This window comes from Culicoides brevitarsis, chromosome 2 (assembly GCF_036172545.1).
Source record: "Culicoides brevitarsis isolate CSIRO-B50_1 chromosome 2, AGI_CSIRO_Cbre_v1, whole genome shotgun sequence".
In the NCBI taxonomy this organism is placed as follows: Eukaryota; Metazoa; Arthropoda; class Insecta; order Diptera; family Ceratopogonidae; genus Culicoides; species Culicoides brevitarsis.
Window position 1 is genome coordinate 7,679,172 of NC_087086.1, and position 20,780 is coordinate 7,699,951.

The following is a 20,780-nucleotide window of genomic DNA, read 5'->3' on the forward strand; positions in this document are numbered from 1 at the left end:
ATTTAATTTTAAATAAAATATAAATACGAAAATAATAATTTTTTGAAAATTTAATTAAATATTTTTTTAATTATTTAATTCTAAAATTTCACATATTTTTTTAACTTTAAACTCAAAAAGAAATTTTTAAAAAATAATCATAAAAAAAAATAAAAAATCAGACCAATAAATCTTCATTAAAATACACAAAAAATATCCCAAATCCTCTTTCCTGGAAAAAAAAGTCATAATTTTCACCTATTTAAAAATTCAGGCATCCGTTCTTTGCATGCCTGCGAACGAATAGTACACTGAAAAAAAATCTATAATAACACAAAATTTTAGGGTGTGATATTCAGATTATTAATAAAAGATACACAATTATTATTAATATGTACCGAAGAAGCGTTCGTACGGCAAAAAATAAGCAATTGGCGCACCCACATCCTGACGACGACGACTCCGACTCCTAATGAGCATGTGTTCGTGCATGGCATGTCTTTAACGGAAAAACGATGATAATTTTATGTAAAACCCATTTCGTCGTGCTCGATGTGTCAGGAAAATCATTTTTCATTAACAACATTACCCGCGTAAAAGACAATTGCATGCTGTGTTGTCCAATAATAATAATCATTTTCTTACGATCCGAGTGCCTGGGTTTTTAATCATAAAAAGTGTTTCGTTGCAATTATTTAACGACAACCGTTTGAGACAGTTGGAATGCGCAGAAAATAAGAAAAAAAAATAAATTTCGAAAAAAATAAAAAAAATGGAAGGAATAATGCCAGAAGAACCTCCGCAATGGCTCGAGAACGAAGTTTCCAATGGATTTCGCGTTTGGCACATTTTATTCCTCGGATGCAGCGGAATTCTCAGTCTCGTCATCATGATTTGTTGTTGCTTCCGTTTTCGCATTCCGCGTACGAAGCAAGAGATTGAGGCGGATTTTCAACGGAGGAAAATTACGAAAAAATTCAAGAAAAAACTCGCCAACATCCAAAATTCGGAAATGGATGACATGGATTTACGGAAGGCTCTCGAACGGGTAAGACAGGAATTTTTGGAAGATGCTGCTGAAAACGGAAAATTTGGAGAAGAGAAAAAATTGTTGGAAAATGAGCTAAATTCGAATGTGCAAGCAGCTTTGGATTCACTGAAAAAATAAAAAAAAATGTTTAGTAGTGAAAAATTATTTAAAAAAAAATAATTATTGGTGTTAAATGTTATTAAATGTTCAATAAAAATAATAAATATTTATCAAAGTAGGTAAAAAAAAATATTTTTTTTTTTTTTGTATTTGTATTTTTTGTCTGTTTTATTTTTATTGTTTAGTTAGTTTTTTTTTGTTTGTCATCGAATACATTTTTTCATGATTTTTTTTAAAGTTTACTTTATTACTTTTTTTCACTTTAACCTTGCTTAATTATTTATTACATAACAGGACTTTAGTTTATATTATTTTGTTCTTTTAATTTAATTTTAATTTTTTTTTCATCCCAAGATTTTATCAGGCAGAAATTTTTTTTTAATTTGATGGATTTTTTTTTTAGAAAATAGAATTAAGGGGATAAAGTGATGTTTAAATTTTTTTGTTTGTTGTTAACATTCCATTAACAAGGAATTGTTAAAAGAAACCAGGATGCATGCAGGATGATGATTTATTTTTATCTAACTGTTAGTTTTAGTTTTGTTTGTTTAATTTTCAATAAATGATAATTTTTTATTTTTTAATTGTAAAAAATATTTTTTTTTTGTTTTTAATATTTTTTTTTTCAAAAATTTTTGATGATCAATTGTAATCCGCATCAGGAGACATAGTACAATGGATTTGTGGTTGTGCCGAAAGTGATCATTATTCTGCTCGATTGAAGGTTCGACCACTGAAAAAAGAAATAAAATTTGGTTAATTTATTATAAAGTTTCAATAAAAAAAATAATTTAATAAATTAAATTAAAATAATTAAATTTCTAATGATTTTCATTAATTTTAAATTAAATTTAATTTAATAGTAAATTAATTTATTTTTAATAAAAAAAAATAAAAATAAATTTTTTCAAAATAATTTATTTTTTTTTAGATTTAGAATTCAATAAAAATTAATATTTTTTTTTTTAATTTATTTAAATTAAAATAAATTAATTTACTTTTAATATTAATAAAAAAATTAAATTTAATTGAATATTTTTTAATTCATTAAAATTTCAAAATTTAATAAATTAATTTATAAATTGATAAAAAAATAATTATTTTATTTAAATTAAATTAAAAGCAATATTTAATTTAAATTCAATTTATTTTAATAATTTTTTTAAAATTAAGAATTATTTTTATAATATTTTTTTTTGTTGGGTTAATTAATTTTAATTTAATAAAAATAATAATTTAATTAAATTAAAATAAAAATTGAAATAAATAAAAAAAATACTCACGTTATCGTTCTTTGTTTCGGTTTTTGGTTTGTATCGGGCCTGGCTCTGTTAAGCACCTTCAAGAAATCCGATGTCTTGGCTCTCATTCTTGAGTGAATGTATGCTTTGGAACACTAAAAAATAAAATAAAAATTATTTATCAAGAATTTCATTTAATAAATAATTCCGTAAAAAAATTTTGACAAAAATTTTTATCAAAAAATTTAATTTTTGAAGTAAAATTTTAAACAATTTCTTTATATTATTATTTTTTTTTAAATAAAATTTTATTCAATTTGTCAAAATTTTTCTTTAAGCTTCAAAAATTAATTTTTAAAAATATTTACCTTAATATGATAATGCAAATAATCCCGAAATATGTGAATAAGATTGATTGTGTTGTCTCGTGTCTCCTTATTGGTGTGCCGTGGAAAAAGAACTACAAAAAAAATTAATTAAATTTCTGAAAAAAATATTTTTCACAAATTTCTTACCAAAAGTCACATATCCAATGTTATCGCCTACCCGTGCATCTGTATTTGCCAATTCCATGGGCGGTTCCCGATGCGAGAACAATACTTGCGGCGCGGTATGCGAAGCTTTTCGACCCTCACGCAACTCCTGCATGAAAACTTTCCCTATAACAACGTCATCCTCATCGCGGAAAATTGTGCTAAAAACAACGGTGACACGATCAGCCTTTGCCTCGACGTATCTAAAAATTTTTTTGAATAAAAAATTAATTTTTATTTTATAAAAAAAAATAAATTAAAATCTTACAAAGTCTCATCATTCCGATAATTAATGACGGCACGTTTTTCGCCCTCAATTCCCTGTTCTTGGAAGTCAAAATACTTCTCGAAGACAGACGCAAAGCAATTTCGCTTCAACAGACCGATTTTCTTTGCAACCTCCTCCCAATTATCCGGAATATTTTCTAGATCAACGAGAACTGACACGCTATAGCCATCCTCGGGAGCTACAAGTAAGTCGCCATATTCCCGTTTGAGCAATTCGTCAGCGCCATGTTCTTGCAATTGCTTGTAGAATTTTAAGGAAATACTTGTCTGAAATTAAAAAGAAAATTTTTTAAATAAAATTTTTAATTTTTTTTAAAGAAATATTTTTGACTTATTTTTAGATAAAATTTATTTATGATAAAATTAAATTATAAATTTAAAATTTTTTAACTTAAAAAGCTTAAGTTGACTTAAGAAAAAAAAACAAAATTCAAATATTTTTTTTTATTTTCAACAATTTTTAAAAAAATATTTTTTAAAGAAAAATTAAAAAAAAAAATTTAATTTACTTAAAGAGACTTAAGAAAAACTTAAATTAAAAAATCTAAAATTTTACGACTTAAGCTTAAGTTGACTTAAAAATAAAAATTATTTTTTAACTTTTCAACCATTTTGAATAAAAAAATAATTTTTTTTTCTAAAAAATTTAAAAAAAATCCAATTTTGATTTGACTTAAAGAAGCTTTTATTAGACTTAAGTTCAAACTTAAAAAAAAATCTAAAAAAAATTGACTTAAGCTTAAGTTAAAGGATTTTATAATATAATTTTTTAATGAAAATTGTTGTTTGAAAAAAATTAATTTTGTAATTAAAAAAAAAATAATAAAAATTAATTTTCATATTTGACTTAACGTGACTTAAACTTAAAAAAATAAATTAATTAACTTTTTCTTTTGACTTAAGCTTTAATTTTAAACTTAAGTCACTTAGTTATTACTTAAAAAATATTTTTTTCGGCGACGATTACTCACTCTAACTTTCGTCTTATCACCATCGATATTGGAAATATGATACAAAACTCCATCAAAGTCGGCCACTGTAATGTCAATCGACTCGGGTTTATTTCTGAAAAAAGATAAAAAAAAATTGTTTGTTTTAAATAACTTGACGAATGAATCAACTTTGTTGAAAAAAAAAACGATAAGAATATTTTTTTATCTCTCGTCATTCGTCGTTATCACTAATTGGAAGGCATCCAGTCCCGTTTTCAGCATTTTTTTTCACTGCACTGCTGCATTTATCGCACAAATTACGTTATTGAAACACTTGACTGGGAAAATTGTGTGTATGAAGTGCTTTTAAGCGAAAGAGAGATGATTCACATGTACACAGACTCCCGTATATGCATCGTATGCGCTAATAGGTCACAACTCGATGTGTGTCATCATTGCGGCTTTTTTGTCCTGAACTTTTCTCATCTTTTTCTCTTCATTTCTAGACAAATTTTTGAAAATTCCTTTAAATCCGGAGCTCATTTCGATGAAGAGATAACTTTTATCGGCGGAACATGACTCGCTTATCAGTTTTTTGCACGAAAAATTTCCAATAGGCGTGTTCAGGATGGGCAGCAGGCGATAAAATTTTGCATTTTGTGCACTTTATGCGGTAACTGGAGCACTTTTGACGTGATTAACAGACGAAGCGGAGCAGAAATTTGATGGATTTGAGGTATTTTTCGGCGTAACTACTCACTTTTGCAGAGCATTTTTGAATTTCACCAACAGTGTTTCCTCTACAATACGATTATTTATTTCCAGCAAAATCATCTTCGAATCGTTTTTTGCTGCGGCAACCTCCTTTCTCTGTACAAACACTCACACACAATCCTTATCGAATATTTTTAATACTTTAACTAACTAAATATTGATCATAATAACGACTGTAGTAACTATTTTTTGCTTAATTGTGTTTTTTTTTCAACAAAAATTGTGGGCAATGATTTCAGGGAGCGATCATGTTGCCGTAACGGGGGACTACCAATGATGAGGTAACGTAAAAGTAACTGGATTTTGAATAATTTGCCATTGCTGATTCAAATTTTGATTTACAGCGCCATGAAATGTTAGCGGCGAGAATTTGAACTAACAAAAATTGAAAATTTTAAAGGTAAAAATACAAAAAAAATGTTTTTCTTTCAAAAATTTGTTAATTTTTACTTAAAAAATTTCATTAAATTTCTTTTAAAGTTAATTTAAAACAAAATTTTAACAGAAATTGAATTAAAAGCGCCTCTTGTGACGAGAATTGGAACTAAAATAAATCTGAATTAACGTGAAGTTTGAATTAATTCCATAACGGACTTTTATGATTTTCCAAAATTTTCAGAAAATTAAATTTTTCAAAAGAAAATTTTGGATTTTTTAATGAAAAAAAAAATATTTTTATTAAAAAATCCAAAAATTTCTTTGAAAATAATTTAAAAACCTCTAAAAAACTTTCCATGATGATTCACGAAAAAATTCTAATTAAAACGCATGCATGACTTCACATTACATAATTTGCAATCGATCAATCATGCATTCAACAGGTAAAACAGTTGCATTAATTTTTAAATGCAATTATAGGTGAATTACCTTTTTTGCATCGAAAAATTTGGTTCAATGAAATTTCTCTTCGTGTCATATACAAAAATTATTCTCACGTGGGGTCATAATTTAACAAACAGCAGTATTGAAAGTACTTGAAAGTAACGTAATTGACTACCATCATCTTCGTCCATAATTTTTGATTTATTCCGTTTTTCGTGATTCGTGTATATATCGTGTTATTGATAGGTCGTCGTCATTCTCGTCATCGCCGGATTATATTAAAAGGCTATTAGTGTGGCAATTTTTGTATCACGGGTGTGCATTATAAGCAGTTTGCGTTCTATTAATACATCGAAGCAAACGCAGGTAAAGTACCGGCTTGTTTGTAAATTCATATATTTTTTTTCTTTATTTCTTCATAAACGAAAGCATTCGTTTCAGCGTAAATTAGCGAAAAAAAAAACTGGTTTGCCTTGTTATGGGCTGGTAACTTATTTATGAATAAGTAATGAAGTTCAAAAAACAAAAGGGAATTTATTCTGTCAAGCATGATGTTGATGGTGCAGAATATGAGTAAAAATAGAATGTTTCCATTTTTAGATTTTTTGCAAAGAATGGAAAAGAACGTTGCACGTTTAAAAGTGAGGGCGTTACAATTTTAAGATTTAAACATTTTTTGTTTATCAAAGGGGATAAAATTTTATAAAAGTATTGAAAAATCGTAATGAATTTAACAAAGTCAAAATGCAAAATTAAATTTTTGAAAAATATTTTAAGAATGAAATATTACCATATTTTGTATTCAAGTACTTTAAAGTTTTTAAAATTGTGGATGTAAAATTTTTCGAAGGGCGACATATGATTTTTCAAGTAATAATGACAAGCTCCGTTCATACATTTAGTCAAATATTTTACGTAAGGAGGTAGTTTGAACCAATTTTGAAATCCAGTTGAAATGAAGTTGATTAAGAGGAACTCCTTATTTTCAAATTTGAAGTCATTAATATTCATTAGTTATATATGTGGTATCCAAATGATGTTTCAGTAGTCGAAAAGACAAAAGTAATTGAAAGTCTGGATGTTCTTTAACTCCTTATTGAATGTTTCTTTCATATTGTTCGTTCTTCTTCAGTTAAACCTTAGACCTATTGGATGCTCTGAAGACTTTAAACTTTATTTGAAGGGCTTACGTGAGAAAGGTCTTCTAATTCCAAAGTTTTATTGTATTTTTTGATTCCAATTGACTTTTCTGTATTAACAAAGCATACAGAACTTGAAAATATAAGAAATTTTGTTCTTGATGAAGCTTCTAAATTTAGCTTTTAGATAATTCGTATGCATATGTGCGATTTATCACATTAACCCTTCATTTATGGTATTATAATCCTGAAATGAAGCATATTAGAAATATTTTTGTAACTAAAAAGAAAGTTAATATTTTTGTGATTTAAGAAAATTACCTGATTTCCATTCTTTAAGTTCTGACTTCTGACATAATTTTTTCCCCTTGAATTTCTTCTTTGAAAAATTTTAAAATTTCCCTCTGAATTGAAATTTTAGATAAAACAGGAACCAAATCCGATAATTGTATCAACCTTACAAACCACAAACATGTTTTTTTTTACAAAACTAACGATTATTTACACTTTGTACTGTACTCCATGAACTAAAAAGAAGCCTTTTCAATGACAATGAAAATTCATTCTTTTTAATCAACTTACTTTCATTTTCATCTTTAATATATTTAATAAAATAATCGTGTGTGTGTGATATATATATAATTTTCATTTAGCATTTATATCTTAACAGATAAAATTTTACCAATAATTAAAGTAAAGAATTTAAGTTGTATTTTTTTGCAATTATTATATTAAATATTATTAATTTATAAATTCTCTTTCAGAGCAAAGAATTTTATTTTATTTTTTTTTTTTTAAATTTCGAAAAATCCGAATGTTTCTAATTTTTTTTTAAATCTTAAAATTACCATTAAATGTTTGCCACACGAAAGCTTTCTTCATATATATATAATTTATATAATTTTTCTTTTTTTTTTTTAAATAAAAAAAAATTTAATTCAGAGAAAGTCAAGAAATTAAAATATTTTGGGGTTAAAGTATTTTTTTTTGGAAGCACGGCAGACAAAAAATTGCAGTTGCTAATAAATACACGACGAGATCCATCATAAATTTATACAGGCTAAAGCTTTGGCGTTTTTGATAAGAAGAAAACTTTGATGGACCATTTCGAGCTCGTTTCAAGTTTTTTTTTTTTGAATACCGTGAAACTTAAGGGATTTAAAATTTAATTTAAATTATTAAAAAAAAAGAAAGTTGAAAAACTTTTTTCTTTAAACTGTGTTAACTATCCTAGCACGAATAATAAATTAAATTTCTACGTTTTCTCGCGGACTAAGACCAACAAGATTTTTCTAACGATTCAAAATCACTTACAAATCTATATCTTCTAGATTCTATATGCGTGTATGTGTGTTTTTTTTTGTGTAACAATTTTCGTTTTAATGACACATTTCCTTAAATTTCCAGCTTTTTCTTCTGTTTCTTACGTAATTAATCAACAAATGTGGGGTTTTGTGTAAGAATGATAAAAATTGTGTAAGAAATCACGTTAATCGTTTGTTTGCGGCGCAGATTTCTCTGACGACATATTTGAGATAATTGTGTTAAGGAGATCTGCTTGCGGTTCCGTCGTCGTCGTCGTCATCGTCGTGTTTGGAGGTGAAGTGTCGCCATTTGTAAGGAACGGTTCGGATTCTGCCTCGACTTCGACCGCGATATTGCCAACGTAGGGGATTTCGTCGTCTTGCATCACAACTTCTTCGTGAATTATTTCCGTTTCGATCAGAGCTTCCGGCTCCATTTGAACGAAATTATTTTGCGGATGGAGGAATGCTGGGACTTCTTGCTGAAAAGGGGTTTCTTGCACCACTGAATTGACGTTTGACGGGAATGAGGCGGAATTTTCTTTGGATTTTGATCGTTTTTCTTTCTTATGCTTTTCTCGATATTTTTCCTTGCGTCGTTCCTTCCGCGCTTTTTCCTCTTCGACACTCATTTCGTTCTTTCGCATATCAATTCCTTCTTGCGACAATGGCGGTCTCTTCTTTTCCGACTTGTTTTTCTTCGCGGATTTTGGTTTGACGCCATCGCGATGTTTGGCGGGCGTTCGTTTCTCTTCCGACACGGGATGCGGCAAAATCGTTTGTTTTTCGCGATAATGCGGCGTCTGGATCTCGTAATTGTGCGCGAGTTCGTTCACAACTTCCTGATCGGGATAGTATTGCTTGAGGCGCAAATGCCAGGCAATGCTCGAGACGGCTGTCACGGTGCGGAATTGATGGATGATGTTGCGCGGCAAAAAATAAATGTCGTTATCGTGCAAATTGATGCGCGCGTATTTGATGCCCTCGCGACGCAGCTGGTTCAGTTTGGCGTCTTCGATCCATTGCACGCATTGCGATATCGGTGGTTCGTACAAATCCAGCTGAAGCTTTTCGACGAGCTCGTTAAAGTGTTGCGCCGCAAAGGCAACGACGTCTTTTGTGATGCGATTTTGCGTGGGTTTTTCGCCGCAATGAACGGCTTTTAAGATACCTGAAAAATATGAAAAAAAAATTTTTTTTTTAATTTTGCTGACTTTTGAGTAAGAAAAATTGTTAAAGGAATTAATAAATTATTTTAAAAAAATTTAAATGAATTTTACAATAATTTTGATTTTTTTTTAATTTAATTTTTTAAATTATTTATTTTTAATTAAATTGTGATATTTTAAATTTAATTATTTTTTTTATTAATACGAGTAAAAAAAATTCAATATAATAAATTTTTAATATTTATTTTTACAATTAATAAAAATTCTTTGATAGGAATTTAAAAAAAAATTAATTTGAAAAAATATTTAAAAATAAATTAAATTATTTTTTTAAACTTCAAATAAAGTTTTAAAAAATTTATGAATAATTTTTCTTAAATATTTTTTCAAATTAATTTTTTTATTTTAATTTCAATTTATAAAAATTTAATATTTTTTATTATTGATCAAAAATAAATATTTGAAAAAAAATAATTTTCAAAAAAATTTAATAACCTTAAAAAATTAAAAAAAAAATAAATTTTTCAAAATAAATCCAAATATGGATAAAATTAAAAAAAAAAATAATAAAATAAAGTCAGATAAAATATAAAAAAATTTTAAATTTAAATTAAAATTAAAAAATTGAACTAAAGTTTTCGAAAAAAAAAATTAATTATTTTTAAAAAATACTTGAATAAATTAAATAAATTATTAAATTCAATTAAATAAATTAAATTAAATTGAATTCAAAAAATAATAATTATTTATTTTTATTTATTTTTTGAAAAATATAAAAAATTCTTTTTTCTTAAATTTTGTTAATTTAAAATTAAAAAAATTAAATTAAATTAAAAAATCAGAAAAAAATGTTAAAAAATTTAAAATTAATTTTTATTTTAAATTTTTAAATAAAACTTTAAGATTTGATTAAATTGTCGAAATAAAAAAAATAATTTTTTATATAAATAAAAATTAACTTACCAACTGCAGCTGTCGTCATTCGATCAAGACCATGCCCAACATGATCCGCATGAGCTTTCGTTCGATCTTCAAACATTATTTCACGTTGTTCAGCAACTCGAGGCAAATATTGCAAGTTTCTCAACTCATTAATGCGTGTCCTAAATAAAAATTTAAATAAAAAATTAAAATTTTTCATGATTTTTCGAAAAAATGAACTTACCTCTGTCGCTTCAACGGAGTTTTACTCAACTCAGCTGTCGGTATTAGCTGTTCTCCCGGTCTGATCCACAAAATTGGACCATCATTCGATAAACGGGGATCCATTTTGAGTATCGAGAGGGGCCCCCAGGGCATCGTCTATAAGAAAATTTTTAAAAAAATTGAGAAAAAAAAATTTTTTTAAAGAAAATTTAATTTTTACCTGATACAAAAACGGATTTTTCTCAATACGCGCGATGAGATCTGGAAAATATCCGCCAACTTCTTCGTGCACCTTGCCAACAATACTGATTTGATGCAACGGGCCATACCGTATCGTGCCATGCCCATAATTCTTTATCACATGTTCATTGTATTCGTGCATCGTGCATGTCTCGATGTCGTTATTTCTGCCGAGCACGCCCGCCTTTACCGTCAAATTTGCGTAATTTTCCGCCATGTGTTCGAGCAAATCGGGTATATAGGCGGCGGCATCGTGCACAATGCCCATAATGTGATGCGCAAAGCCATTCTCGTCCTCGCTGAAGACAACTTTGAAGAATTCCTCGACGAGTTCGTCCATTTCCGTGGGCGAAAGTGAATTAATTTCGTCCTGATAGAGATGCACGAACGACGCACCGCCATTGGGATGCACTTCAATTCGCATAAATTTGCCGTATTTGAGGCCCTCGAGACCTGTGCGGATGCAATTTGTGTCCCGGTTGACGGTTGGGATGCGATTTGTGGGTGTCGGGGCGCCAAAATTCTGAGAAATGGGCTCTGTGGCTGTACTTGACGCGGTTTTGTCGCGACGACATTGAATCCCGATATTGGCACGCTTAATTTTCGATCGCTTATAACATCGGGAACAGTCTTTTCGACTACTTGAGTGACTGCTGCTGCTGTTACGGTGAGATGACGACGACTTGTGATGACTCGAGGAGGATTTGTGCTTGTCGCGATCCTTTTTTTCTGATTTTTCCGCGGATATTTTGCCATTTGGGGGCGTTTCGGGGACTGTTTGAGGCGTATCACTGTGGATTTTTTTGATTTCCTGTTGTTCAAGAGGCTCCTTTTTGATTTCTGTCTCCGTTTTTAGCTTCGGCGTTTCGTGTTTCACGAGAATATTTGTACTTGCTTCATTTGCGGCATGCACGCCGTTTGTCGTAGCACTTCCATTCGTCAATTGACTCGTCGTTTGACCAAAATTCAAGGTTCGCGTGACATCGTCACGTGTTTTTTCCTTCGCCAAGAGCTTTGGGGGCGCCGGCAAGTATTCCTTCTTGATGAAGACTTCTTGTTTTTTCACTTCGGTGGTGTCTGGCACAAATTTTCCATAAGTTAAGTAAATATTCGGGTGATTTATGAGCGATGGCGACGGTAATTGAGGCGGAATTGGACTCGGATGCCCTCCATTTATCTCCAGAGGCTTGAGTTGTTCGACAATTGCGGTCCCCTTGACATTTTCCTTGTCCTGCTGATGATTGTTCGAGGACTTGTCGTGACTTTTGTACAATTTTTCCGTGCTATTGGGCACCGATTTTCGCTTTATTTCGTCTTCTTCGCTGTCTGATGCAATTCTTCGACGTTTTCGATCCTAAAAAAAATAATTTTTTTAAAAAATTAAAAAAAAATTAAGAAAATTTTCAATGACTCACCTTTTCTTTGTCTTTAGAACGCTCCTTGTCGCGATCCTTGTCCTTGGAGGAGCTCTTGTGATGATGATCGCGGTGTCGATGATGATGCGACGACGACTTGGAGCTATCACTTTTCTCTGAAACACAAAATAAACAAACCGATAAGACATTTGACATTTCCGAAAAACGCGCTCTTCGATAAATCCAGAAGAAAAACACACATTTTTGGTGTATGTGCGCTCTATGGGACTTGTACGGGATATGCGTCATACGTGACGATGGATTTTTTCGCAAAAACTCTCGTTAAACTGCGTTTTTTCTTCGGGATTTGGCGTGAAAAGGGTTTCTTGCGACATCGGGCAGGGTTAAAACTTACTTGCTTCCGGATTCTTCGGACTTTCCTTTGTTTTCACTTCTAATTTCGTTTCCATTGCGACTCAGCGGATGCGTCTTACTGTTTTTGCACGTTTTCTCACTGCTTTTTCGGAAATACCGAGGAACTTTAGGACATTTTTGTTGCTAATTACACGAGAAAAACACTGGTTGCACACAAAAGACGAACAAATTGGAATAAATATGCGAAATTTAACATATTAAACCATTGTTGTTTTTCTCGGCTTGTTAGGGGCTTGCACACTTTTGAACGTCTCGGTTTGCGTGAATTAGCGGGATGCGATTTTTACATTTTGGTATGTCTCAATGAGACGAATGAAAGTGATGAATTTGTTTTTTTTTTCAATTTCATTCGTCTCAAATATTTGAAAAAAAAATTCGTTGATCTCATAAAATCTTCAAAAATTTTAACCTCAAAATAGAAAATTTTATCTAATTTATTATTATATTTTCCATTTCTGTTCAAAAAAATTTATATTTTATTTCAAGAGGAGCAAGATTTGTCAGAAATTGCTTTGACACAGTTTTTGACACAGTTTTTTTGCTCTTGATTTAGTTTTTAAAACAAAACTATGTCAAAGGAAATTTTTTTTTTCAGTTTCTATTTTTTGGCAGTTTTGAGTTATAAAATGATTAAAAATGATAAATTAGAGCCCTCTGACAAATTTCTATCCATTTGGAGCAAGATTTGACAAAAATAGCTTTGACACAGTTTTTGACACAGTTTTTTTGCTCTTGATTTAGTTTTTAAAACAAAACTATGTCAAAGAAAAAATTTTTTTTCAGTTTCAATTTTTTAGCAGTTTTGAGTTATAAAATGATTAAAAATGATAAATTATAGCCCTTTTGACAAATTTTTATCCATTTGGAGCAAGATTTGACAAAAATAGCTTTGACACAGTTTTTGACACAGTTTTTTTGCTCTTGATTTAGTTTTTAAAACAAAACTATGTCAAAGAAAATTTTTTTTTTCAGTTTCAATTTTTTGGCAGTTTTGAGTTATAAAATGATTAAAAATGATAAATTAGAGCCCTCTGACAAATTTTTATCCATTTGGAGCAAGATTTGACAAAAATAGCTTTGACACAGTTTTTGACACAGTTTTTTTGCTCTTGATTTAGTTTTTAAAACAAAACTATGTCAAAGAAAAAATTTTTTTTCAGTTTCAATTTTTTGGCAGTTTTGAGTTATAAAATGATTAAAAATGATAAATTAGAGCCCTTCTGACAAATTTTTATCCATTTGGAGCAAGATTTGACAAAAATAGCTTTGACACAGTTTTTGACACAGTTTTTTTGCTCTTGATTTAGTTTTTAAAACAAAACTATGTCAAAGAAAAAATTTGTTTTTCAGTTTCAATTTTTTAGCAGTTTTGAGTTATAAAATGATTAAAAATGATAAATTAGAGCCCTTTGACAAATTTTTATCCATTTGGAGCAAGATTTGACAAAAATTGCTTTGACACAGTTTTTGACACAGTTTTTTTGCTCTTGATTTAGTTTTTAAAACAAAACTATGTCAAAGGAAAATTTTTTTTTTCAGTTTCAATTTTTTGGCAGTTTTGAGTTAAAAAATGATTAAAAATGATAAATTAGAGCCCCCTGATAAATTTTTATCCATTTGGAGCAAGATTTGACAAAAATGCTTTGACACAGTTTTTGACACAGTTTTTTTGCTCTTGATTTAGTTTTTAAAACAAAACTATGTCAAAGGAAAAAATTTTTTTTTCAGTTTCAATTTTTTGGCAGTTTTGAGTTAAAAAATGATTAAAAATGATAAATTAGAGCCCTCTGACAAATTTTTATCCATTTGGAGCAAGATTTGACAAAAATTGCTTTGACACAGTTTTTGACACAGTTTTTTTGCTCTTGATTTAGTTTTTAAAACAAAACTATGTCAAAGGAAAATTTTTTTTTCAGTTTCAATTTTTTGGCAGTTTTGAGTTAAAAAATGATTAAAAATGATAAATTAGAGCCCTCTGATAAATTTTTATCCATTTGGAGCAAGATTTGACAAAAAATGCTTTGACACAGTTTTTGACACAGTTTTTTTGCTCTTGATTTAGTTTTTAAAACAAAACTATGTCAAAGGAAAATTTTTTTTTCAGTTTCAATTTTTTGGCAGTTTTGAGTTAAAAAATGATTAAAAATGATAAATTAGAGCCCTCTGATAAATTTTTATCCATTTGGAGCAAGATTTGACAAAAATTGCTTTGACACAGTTTTTGACACAGTTTTGCTCTTGATTTAGTTTTTAAAATAAAACTATGTCAAAGGAAAAATTTTTTTTTCAGTTTCAATTTTTTGGCAGTTTTGAGTTAAAAAATGATTAAAAATGATAAATTAGAGCCCTCTGATAAATTTTTATCCATTTGGAGCAAGATTTGAAAAAAATGCTTTGACACAGTTTTTGACACAGTTTTTTTGCTCTTGATTTAGTTTTTAAAACAAAACTATGTCAAAGGAAAATTTTTTTTTCAGTTTCAATTTTTTGGCAGTTTTGAGTTAAAAAATGATTAAAAATGATAAATTAGAGCCCTCTGACAAATTTTTATCCATTTGGAGCAAGATTTGACAAAAATTGCTTTGACACAGTTTTTGACACAGTTTTTTTGCTCTTGATTTAGTTTTTAAAACAAAACTATGTCAAAGGAAAATTTTTTTTTCAGTTTCAATTTTTTGGCAGTTTTGAGTTAAAAAATGATTAAAAATGATAAATTAGAGCCCTCTGACAAATTTTTATCCATTTGGAGCAAAATTTGACAAAAAATGCTTTGACACAGTTTTTGACACAGTTTTTTTGCTCTTGATTTAGTTTTTAAAACAAAACTATGTCAAAGGAAAAATTTTTTTTCAGTTTCAATTTTTTGGCAGTTTTGAGTTAAAAAATGATTAAAAATGATAAATTAGAGCCCTCTGACAAATTTTTATCCATTTGGAGCAAGATTTGACAAAAATTGCTTTGACACAGTTTTTGACACAGTTTTTTTGCTCTTGATTTAGTTTTTAAAACAAAACTATGTCAAAGGAAAATTTTTTTTTCAGTTTCAATTTTTTGGCAGTTTTGAGTTAAAAAATGATTAAAAATGATAAATTAGAGCCCTCTGACAAATTTTTATCCATTTGGAGCAAGATATGACAAAAATTGCTTTGACACAGTTTTTGACACAGTTTTTTTGCTCTTGATTTAGTTTTTAAAACAAAACTATGTCAAAGGAAAATTTTTTTTTCAGTTTCAATTTTTTGGCACTTTTGAGTTGAAAAATGATTAAAAATGATAAATTAGAGCCCTCTGATAAATTTTTATCCATTTGGAGCAAGATTTGACAAAAATTGCTTTGACACAGTTTTTGACACAGTTTTTTTGCTCTTGATTTAGTTTTTAAAACAAAACTATGTCAAAGGAAAAATTTTTTTTCAGTTTCAATTTTTTGGCAGTTTTGAGTTAAAAAATGATTAAAAATGATAAATTAGAGCTCTCTGACAAATTTTTATCCATTTGGAGCAAGATTTGACAAAAATTGCTTTGACACAGTTTTTGACACAGTTTTTTTGCTCTTGATTTAGTTTTTAAAACAAAACTATGTCAAAGGAAAAATTTTTTTTTCAGTTTCAATTTTTTGGCAGTTTTGAGTTAAAAAATGATTAAAAATGATAAATTAGAGCCCTCTGACAAATTTTTATCCATTTGGAGCAAGATTTGACAAAAATTGCTTTGACACAGTTTTTGACACAGTTTTTTTGCTCTTGATTTAGTTTTTAAAACAAAAACTATGTCAAAGGAAAAATTTTTTTTCAGTTTCAATTTTTTGGCAGTTTTGAGTTAAAAAATGATTAAAAATGATAAATTAGAGCTCTCTGACAAATTTTTATCCATTTGGAGCAAGATTTGACAAAAATTGCTTTGACACAGTTTTTGACACAGTTTTTTTGCTCTTGATTTAGTTTTTAAAACAAAACTATGTCAAAGGAAAAATTTTTTTTCAGTTTCAATTTTTTGGCAGTTTTGAGTTAAAAAATGATTAAAAATGATAAATTAGAGATCTCTGACAAATTTTTATCCATTTGGAGCAAGATTTGACAAAAATTGCTTTGACACAGTTTTTGACACAGTTTTTTTGCTCTTGATTTAGTTTTTAAAACAAAACTATGTCAAAGGAAAAATTTTTTTTCAGTTTCAATTTTTTTGGCAGTTTTGAGTTAAAAAATGATTAAAAATGATAAATTAGAGCTCTCTGACAAATTTTTATCCATTTGGAGCAAGATTTGACAAAAAATGCTTTGACACAGTTTTTGACACAGTTTTTTTGCTCTTGATTTAGTTTTTAAAACAAAACTATGTCAAAGGAAAAATTTTTTTTCAGTTTCAATTTTTTGGCAGTTTTGAGTTAAAAAATGATTAAAAATGATAAATTAGAGCCCTCTGACAAATTTTTATCCATTTGGAGCAAGATTTGACAAAAATTGCTTTGACACAGTTTTTGACACAGTTTTTTTGCTCTTGATTTAGTTTTTAAAACAAAACTATGTCAAAGGAAAAATTTTTTTTCAGTTTCAATTTTTTGGCAGTTTTGAGTTAAAAAATGATTAAAAATGATAAATTAGAGCCCTCTGACAAATTTTTATCCATTTGGAGCAAGATTTGACAAAAATTGCTTTGACACAGTTTTTGACACAGTTTTTTTGCTCTTGATTTAGTTTTTAAAACAAAACTATGTCAAAGGAAAAATTTTTTTTCAGTTTCAATTTTTTGGCAGTTTTGAGTTAAAAAATGATTAAAAATGATAAATTAGCCCTCTGACAAATTTTTATCCATTTGGAGCAAGATTTGACAAAAATTGCTTTGACACAATTTTTTTTAGTTTCAATTTTTTGGCAGTTTTGAGTTATAAAATGATTAAAAATGATAAATTAGAGCCTCTCTGATAAATTTTTATCCATTTGGAGCAAAATTTGACAAAAATTGCTTTGACACAGTTTTTGACACAGTTTTTTTGCTCTTGATTTAGTTTTTAAAACAAAACTATGTCAAAGGAAAAATTTTTTTTCAGTTTCAATTTTTTGGCAGTTTTGAGTTATAAAATGATTAAAAATGATAAATTAGAGCCCTCTGACAAATTTTTATCCATTTGGAGCAAGATTTGACAAAAATTGCTTTGACACAGTTTTTGACACAGTTTTTTTGCTCTTGATTTAGTTTTTAAAACAAAACTATGTCAAAGGAAAAATTTTTTTTTCAGTTTCAATTTTTTGGCAGTTTTGAGTTATAAAATGATTAAAAATGATAAATTAGAGCTCTTGACAAATTTTTTAAACAGTTTTTTTGCTCTTATTTTATTTTCTAGTTTTTTTTTTGTTCTTTAAAAAATTTTTTTTTATGATATTTTTAATTTTTTTTTTTTGAAAATTTAAATATTTTTTTTTCAATTTTAAATTTATAAATTATTTTATATTTAAAAAAAAACTTTAAATTTATTGAAAAATTACATTTTTATTTTTTTTAAATATTTTAATTTTCTTAAATTTTTTTTTATGATCACTTTTTTTAAATTATTTTATTTAAAATAAATATATTTAATTAAAAAAAATAATTTTAATGAAATTATTGTTTAATTTTATAAAAAAAATTAATTAGAAAGATCAAATTAAAAATTATTTAATAAAGTTGAAAAAATCGTGAATTAAATTTGGAAAAATGCGCTCAAATAAAATCATTTTAAAAATTAATTTTTAACATCTGTCATTTCTTATCTACTTACTATCAGTAAATAATACAATTACACTCACAATTCTCTCAATTACTCAAAAAATAGTGACTCAGCGATAAGAAAATATTTTGTTAAAGTTTTTGTTTTTATTTATTTTTCAGTGCAAACTCAACCATGAAGCTGCTACCGGCATTTTTCTTCATAATTTTATTCAACGCTGCAACTTCTTACCGCATTCTTGGTCTCTTCATCCATCCCGGAAGGAGTCATTACGTCGTTTACAGTCCTTTGATGAAAACTCTCGCTCAACGAGGTCACAATGTCACAGTCGTCAGTTATTTTCCCGAAAAAACCGCCATTTCCAACTACCGCGATCTGCCGTTTGCCGCCAAAATCGATCTCACCGAATCTTTTGACATTTCCCGTTACACGCCGATCAACGGAAATTACCTCGGATACTTTCGTGAACTTTTCGAACTCGCCGCATGGGGAAATATGGCTTGTGAAGGCGCCTTAAACGATCCCGTGATCGATCTTTTGTTGAAAATGCACGAAAAAGCGCCTTTTGATCTCGTCATTACGGAATTTTTCGAGACAGATTGCATGCTGGGCGTAATTTGGAAGATGCAAGTGCCCTTTATTGGACTCAGTTCGTGCGTTTTGATGCCTTGGCACCCGGATCGCATTGCAACTCCCAGCACGCCGTCACATATCGCGAGCGAATTTGTCGGATTTACCGAAAAAATGTCATTTTACGAGCGATTTGTCAGTTTTACTGTCTCGAATTCCGTCAAATTTCTCTATCGCTGGCTCGTAGAACGCAAAGACAACGAATTACTTGCCGCCAAATTCGGCGAAGGCATTCCCGATGTGCACGAAATTGCGAAAAATACGAGTTTTATCTTTGTGAATCAGCATTTTTCGTTGCATCAAGCGAGACCGATGGCGCCAAATTTGATCGAAATTGGCGGGATTCACATTCAAGACGAAAAACCGTTGGAAAAGGAGTTGAAAAGTATTCTCGATGCGGCGACAAATGGAGTAATTTTGATGTCATGGGGCTCGATGATCAATGCAAGTACGATGGAAACTGGCGTCAGAGACATTTTTTTGAACGTTTTTCGTGGACTTGAGCAAAAAGTCGTTTGGAAATATGAAACGGAGAAAATTGAAAATTTACCAAAAAATGTCGTGCTTCGGAAATGGATTCAGCAACGCGATATTTTGTGTCATCCGAATGTGAAAGTCTTCATAAGTCATGGCGGCATGCTCGGAACAACGGAGGCAATTTATTGCGGAGTTCCGGTTATCACAATTCCGTTTTATGGCGATCAACCGTTGAACGGGGCAGCGATGGAATATCGAGGAATAGGAGAAAAAATTTGGTTTGAAGAAATTGAAACGGAAAAAATTAGGAATTCCATTCTGAAAATGCTCTCAGACGAGTAAGTTTAATTAAAAATAATTATTTAATAATAATTAATTTAAAATTTAATTTTTTCATATTTTTTTTTTATAATTTTATTAAATATTTTAATTTATTTTAAAAATTAATTATAAATTTATTGAATTAATTTTTAAATTATAATTTAAAAAAAATAAAATAATTAGGTACCTACTTTTTAAATTTTTAAAATAATTTTAAAAAAATTAATAATTATTTAAATTAAATTAAATTTATTTTTTTTTATTATTTAATCTATTTAATTAAATTTGAAATTAATAATAATTTTTTTATTTTATTTTTTGTTTCATTCCATATTATTAAATAATTAATTAAATAAAAAAAAAGAAAAAAAAATTAATTAAAAATATATTTTTTAAAAATTTTATTAAATATGCTAATTAATTTTAAAAAATAATTGAATAATTTTTAAAAATTAAAAAAAAAGTTTTAAAAAATTTAAAAATAATAATTATAGGTAATTTAAATTAAATTAATTTATTTAATTAAATTTTAATTTATTAAAAATTTATTTTTTTTAATTCCTTATTATTAATGAAATTAATTTTTTAATTAAAAATAAATTATTTGATTAATTATTTTAAATAAAAGTTAAAAATATTTTTCAAATTAATTAATTAAATAATTATTTTTTTTAATTAAATGAAATTAATTTCTTAAATTAATTAATTAATTCTTTAAAAATTTTTTTTTTGTAGAGTTCAACAAAGAGCGAAATTCATGTCGGAAAACTTCAAAGATCGACCAATGGCAGTTTTGGATACAGCTGTTTATTGGACAGAATATGCAATTCGGACAAAAGGAGAGTTAATTAGATCGCATGCGAGACACATGAGTTGGTTTGTCTATTATTCGTTGGATGTCTTGCTGCCGATAATTTTTGTGTTTTTAACAATATTTTATACGATTTTCAAAATCCATGTCATGATTTTTAAAATTGTTGGAAAAAAATCAGAACCTAAGAAAAAAGAGACAAAAGTTCAGAAGAAAAAACAGAAAAAGAACTGAAAATTTTAAATTAAAAAAAATAGAAAAAAATTTAGATTAATTTTTTTTTAATTTTGAGAATTTATCAATTTGAAGTGATAATTGACAAAAAAAAAA

At 28.1% G+C, this 20,780-nt stretch overlaps 4 protein-coding genes across 4 annotated transcripts; 2 read left to right on the forward strand and 2 right to left on the reverse strand.

The window, feature by feature from the left end:
- The first annotated feature begins 580 nt into the window (after positions 1-580).
- LOC134831979 (transmembrane inner ear expressed protein) lies at positions 581-1,180 on the forward strand. The gene has a single exon (XM_063845834.1). The coding sequence runs from the start codon at positions 752-754 to the stop codon at positions 1,145-1,147; it is 396 nt and encodes a 131-aa protein (XP_063701904.1). The 5' UTR covers positions 581-751; the 3' UTR covers positions 1,148-1,180.
- Positions 1,181-1,432: 252 nt separating this feature from the next.
- Positions 1,433-5,149, reverse strand: LOC134829674 (probable actin-related protein 2/3 complex subunit 2). Its single transcript, XM_063842884.1, has 7 exons — positions 4,884-5,149; positions 4,163-4,256; positions 3,172-3,458; positions 2,886-3,106; positions 2,739-2,830; positions 2,413-2,525; positions 1,433-1,862 (listed from the first exon to the last, which is right to left on the reverse strand). The coding sequence occupies exons 1-7, from the start codon at positions 4,955-4,957 to the stop codon at positions 1,835-1,837; spliced, it is 909 nt and encodes a 302-aa protein (XP_063698954.1). The 5' UTR covers positions 4,958-5,149; the 3' UTR covers positions 1,433-1,834.
- A 2,396-nt stretch (positions 5,150-7,545) lies between these two features.
- LOC134831174 (lysine-specific demethylase RSBN1L-like) lies at positions 7,546-12,737 on the reverse strand. Its single transcript, XM_063844836.1, has 6 exons — positions 12,488-12,737; positions 12,133-12,248; positions 10,698-12,071; positions 10,497-10,633; positions 10,295-10,434; positions 7,546-9,333 (listed from the first exon to the last, which is right to left on the reverse strand). The coding sequence occupies exons 1-6, from the start codon at positions 12,540-12,542 to the stop codon at positions 8,348-8,350; spliced, it is 2,808 nt and encodes a 935-aa protein (XP_063700906.1). The 5' UTR covers positions 12,543-12,737; the 3' UTR covers positions 7,546-8,347.
- A 5,647-nt stretch (positions 12,738-18,384) lies between these two features.
- Positions 18,385-20,771, forward strand: LOC134830790 (UDP-glucosyltransferase 2-like). Its single transcript, XM_063844372.1, has 2 exons — positions 18,385-19,656; positions 20,375-20,771. The coding sequence occupies exons 1-2, from the start codon at positions 18,386-18,388 to the stop codon at positions 20,682-20,684; spliced, it is 1,581 nt and encodes a 526-aa protein (XP_063700442.1). The 5' UTR covers position 18,385; the 3' UTR covers positions 20,685-20,771.
- Positions 20,772-20,780: the final 9 nt, after the last annotated feature.

Excerpts from the sequence above, each read along its gene's own strand:
- LOC134829674 (XM_063842884.1), bottom strand. The coding sequence starts at position 4,957 with ATGATTTTGCTGGAAATAAATAATCGTATTGTAGAGGAAACACTGTTG. Across the intron at positions 3,107-3,171 it reads TATCGGAATGATGAGACTTT|ATACGTCGAGGCAAAGGCTG; the intron begins GTAAGATTTTAA and ends AAAAATTTTTAG. Across the intron at positions 1,863-2,412 it reads CCGAAACAAAGAACGATAAC|TGGTCGAACCTTCAATCGAG; the intron begins GTGAGTATTTTT and ends TTCTTTTTTCAG.
- LOC134831174 (XM_063844836.1), bottom strand. The coding sequence starts at position 12,542 with ATGGAAACGAAATTAGAAGTGAAAACAAAGGAAAGTCCGAAGAATCCG. Across the intron at positions 12,249-12,487 it reads TCCGAAGAATCCGGAAGCAA|AGAAAAGTGATAGCTCCAAG; the intron begins GTAAGTTTTAAC and ends TTTGTGTTTCAG. Across the intron at positions 9,334-10,294 it reads AATGACGACAGCTGCAGTTG|GTATCTTAAAAGCCGTTCAT; the intron begins GTAAGTTAATTT and ends CATATTTTTCAG.
- LOC134830790 (XM_063844372.1), top strand. The coding sequence starts at position 18,386 with ATGAAGCTGCTACCGGCATTTTTCTTCATAATTTTATTCAACGCTGCA. Across the intron at positions 19,657-20,374 it reads CTGAAAATGCTCTCAGACGA|AGTTCAACAAAGAGCGAAAT; the intron begins GTAAGTTTAATT and ends TTTTTTTTGTAG.
- LOC134831979 (XM_063845834.1), top strand. The coding sequence starts at position 752 with ATGGAAGGAATAATGCCAGAAGAACCTCCGCAATGGCTCGAGAACGAA.